At 36.8% G+C, this 3,805-nt stretch overlaps 1 protein-coding gene across 1 annotated transcript; it reads left to right on the top strand.

The window, feature by feature from the left end:
* Window positions 1-1,978: 1,978 nt before the first annotated feature.
* LOC129779981 (uncharacterized) lies at window positions 1,979-3,506 on the top strand. The gene is made up of 4 exons (XM_055787802.1): window positions 1,979-2,110; window positions 2,168-2,278; window positions 2,337-2,617; window positions 2,677-3,506. Exons 3-4 carry the CDS (start codon window positions 2,461-2,463, stop codon window positions 3,081-3,083), a joined length of 564 nt encoding a protein of 187 aa, XP_055643777.1. The 5' UTR covers window positions 1,979-2,110; window positions 2,168-2,278; window positions 2,337-2,460; the 3' UTR covers window positions 3,084-3,506.
* The last annotated feature ends 299 nt before the right edge of the window (window positions 3,507-3,805 follow it).

Below are 3,805 nucleotides of genomic sequence, written 5' to 3'. Positions count from 1 at the left end.
AACAATTGAATAACTGTAAAATATTAGGCGTTATCTAAACGCCCTAACTGCATCGTTTTGATTGGCCCGATTTACGGTTTCCCTAACACAGCCATCAAAACCAAGCAGCCTTGGGGAAATCGGCATTGTAAATACATGAAAGTAGGGGGATTTTTGTTCTCATCGAAAAATGTTCCCTAACACAGACTTTAAAACCAAGCAGCGAAATCGGCATTGCAAACACACGAAAGAGCCTAGAGGCGAGTAAACTGAAAAGTTTAAACCCTCTTAAAGCCAAAAAGAAGAAAAAGAACACACGAAAGTAGGGGGAGCTTTTGTTCCCACCGAAATGTGTTCCCTAATAGAGATTTAGTAGTTCCACGAAAAAATGTAACGATTCATTAAGAGTTTTCAAACGCATATTACTCAAAATCGTTATTGCGACACATGTTATTTTGTATACCATAAGACAGAAAATTCATCCAGCATTTTTTTGCTTAAGACATGAACAGTAAGTTAACGATTTGACGAGTGAAATGGGAATGTTTTTTTCGATTATTCTAGTTTTCACGTTTTCCTTACAACGCAACGTGCATTCTTTATGCCTACATTTCGGCGTTAGCTCACAATTTGATTAGATGCGTAGATGCGAGCAGTAGGCAGAGTATATTTGTATTGGTAAACAAAATATGGAGTCGTCATTATTTGTATTCAATATGGAATATATATGGAAAAAACAATAAAATGTTTAAGTAACTCACAATCTGATGATGTCATGAGCCAAAATGTCCATGAAATCTTATAACTGATTGTTTTTTAATAGATGATCATTGTATTGCGAGTTACTTGCATCATTTAAGGATCATAAACGACCAGAGAACAGTCGTATTCTTAATCGTCGGAAATAGCAGAATTTTCAATGAAATGTTACTTAATTATAAACTATTTTTCTCAAATAACATGCACCGGTACTGGGAGCCTTCAAATTATCATCATATCATCGCGAAAATAACGAAAATTAGTTTTTTTCTATGAAGATGAGAGAGTGAGAATGACACACAAAATAACACTTTTATTCATCTTTTCCGACACCTTTTCACAAATATCCACTGCACACTGTCACATTATACGCATATTCAGTGGGAACTCCAAGAAAAGATCTGTTTTTAATTGATAAAAAACTTGCCGAAAAAAAGCGTTCTCACATGGATGTGGAAGGCAATTGAATGTGAACACAAATATTGACCTCACAATGTGAAAAGTAGCTATGGCAGTGCATGCTATCACGCACACTACGCTCACAAATTCTGCCATCTACTCCACCTAATAATCCTGGTCCTGGGTGCGTATTATGAATTATTCTCGATTTGCCGATAATAGGCATTTATCAGCTGTTAGAATCAATGGAGGGATGATCTAGGAATTATCTTGAAGATGATATTGGATGATTTCACTCTGTAGTCCCCAAATATTTGACGAGAACCTGGCTAAAAATGTTAAACGTTGATAGAGATTTTATTTGATTGTTGTTGTCCAATCAAGTCGTGCTCAATTCACGTATTATCGTGTAGGTCTAGCTACTAACAATTTATGTAATTGTGGTAAAGGATGACATTATATCGAGCATGTTGTTTGGTTATGTAAAAAATGTAATTAATGAATTTAACTGGCTGCTGATTTAAAAGTTCGAAAGGGTATACTCACGCATATTTTTCAGGGCTTCAATTTTATTTATCAAAAAAGAAAAAAATACAGATTATGAACAATGAAAAAACGCAATTATTACACACAATCACAGTCCTATGTCAAGATCCCGTCTGTGCCCCTAGGCCCAGACATATAAATTTTTTGCTATTTTGTGGTTGTGGTTGTGGACACCCTTTACGGTAGACCAATTGTGCAGAATTTTCTTTTTAGTTTCCAAATCAATCCGCGACATTTCGAAAACAACTTTATGACCGCGACCAAGGTGCTATACTACAAGGCGTTATACTATAGGTGGACCGCAATGTCAAAATTGCTGTTCGGCCATTGCTCGTGAAAAAACAAATTTGTTTACAAAGCAAATCATATCTTTTGGTGACAAATGCATTCGTAGGCAAAATAGCTGCTCGCGCTTCACTGTAGGCAGGTAATTTTCTGGATTTTTTCGTATAACAACTTCTCATAATTGCTTCTACTTTTTCAGATATCTACAATCAGCGGTCGAATTAAAAACAGTGCAGAAGGATGTTTTGAGTATATTTTACCTTCTAGCCGCGCAATCAATGCTTTTCTTTCCAAGCAAGCAGCGTTTTTCGTATGTGGTTTTATTGAGCATTTAAAAGAGTGTTAATTTTTTTTTGTTTTATCACCAGGGCAAAAGCATGAAATAGAATCGTACGTGGTACGAATTTATCGGCACAATCTGATCAAGGACGGAGGCATCATCAAACGGAAACTACGCGAAAAATAAAACTGCGCCGCAACACTCGTGTCAAAATGGACGAGTTGGGCTGGGTGCTGATGAACCACAATTTGATAACACGTAATGAGCCAATCCAACAGCATGCCAATGGTAATCGACCAAATCATTTTAAATTGAACATGGAGCGGTTGCGAAACCTACTGGAGCAGCAAGAACAGAACAATCACGCTGGTAGGTCGGTTTGATATATTTATTCCGCTAAAGAATGATTATATTTGTTGATTTTTCAGAGTTAACTTCCAAAAAGCAAAACAAATTCCTGCGTATGCTGGATGCAATTTTACAAAACGACAAAGTTTTGAAGGAAATTAAAGAGATGGTAGTGGCGAATCGACTTCTATCGGAAATTCGTTATGTGACTACGGTGGAACGTATGCTGAAACACAATTTGGACCCCTCTTTGCGCTGCTGCTTTGTATGCCGAGAGTATTTCCGCACTGCCGATGAGTATACCAGTCATTTCGAAAAATTGCACGGTGAGAAATTTCTTATTGTTGCGGCGGTGGATCGATTTCAGACTAGTCAAAAGTTCAACGTTCTACATCACTACAATCCCCTTAATCCGGTGACAATATTCACGATTTGCAACGTATACCACACAGCCCTAATGAAAAAAAACAAGAAAAGACGGGTCTAATATTTTACAATAAAGAACAAATCTACCACTTTCCACGAAAATCGGAGAACCACTATATCGGTTAGACATGGAATGGCTGATACATATAAGGCAGAAAAAAGGTTTAACTTTGGAATTCAACATCCTATATTTCCTCGTACCATTAAGTTCATGGCGCATTTGATGTCGGTCATCGTAACTGCTTCTATGGAAATGACGTGAGCATATGATTTTTATTTTTGATTTTTATCTCCATCTCGGAGAAAAGTGTGGTAAACAATGTCCGGGTTATTTTTCGTTATGAGAACCTTGTTTCCACATCCTTTTACTGCACAATAATACGGCATCTGAAGTAAATAAAATATTCACAATATAATTTTGGCATGATAGAGAACCGCGAGATGAACGATTATCTGTGGAGGAGTTGGACACCAGATTTCTTAGACACATTCTATAATATCACATGCTATAATATCACATTCACAAGCTCATCAAATCCTCACTGTCCCCCAAAAATATTGAATATATAATTTTTTTTCCCCAAAATATATATTTTATTAAGGCACGTAGCTTGACGGGGCCGGGAGTCCAATATTTTAACAATTTTTGTCTTACAACTGTTTTAGTAATATGTAACCGATTACTCGCGGTTGGCTCGAGGTTAGTATTACATAGATCTCATAATTGGGATGTTGCAGTCTCCAGTACTATGTATGTGTGGCCGACACGGGATACTTCCTATT

Source organism: Toxorhynchites rutilus, chromosome 3 (assembly GCF_029784135.1).
Source record: "Toxorhynchites rutilus septentrionalis strain SRP chromosome 3, ASM2978413v1, whole genome shotgun sequence".
Classification (NCBI taxonomy): domain Eukaryota; kingdom Metazoa; phylum Arthropoda; class Insecta; order Diptera; family Culicidae; genus Toxorhynchites; species Toxorhynchites rutilus.
Note: the sequence above shows the minus strand (reverse complement) of the source record. Positions and strands in the feature narration are given on the sequence as shown.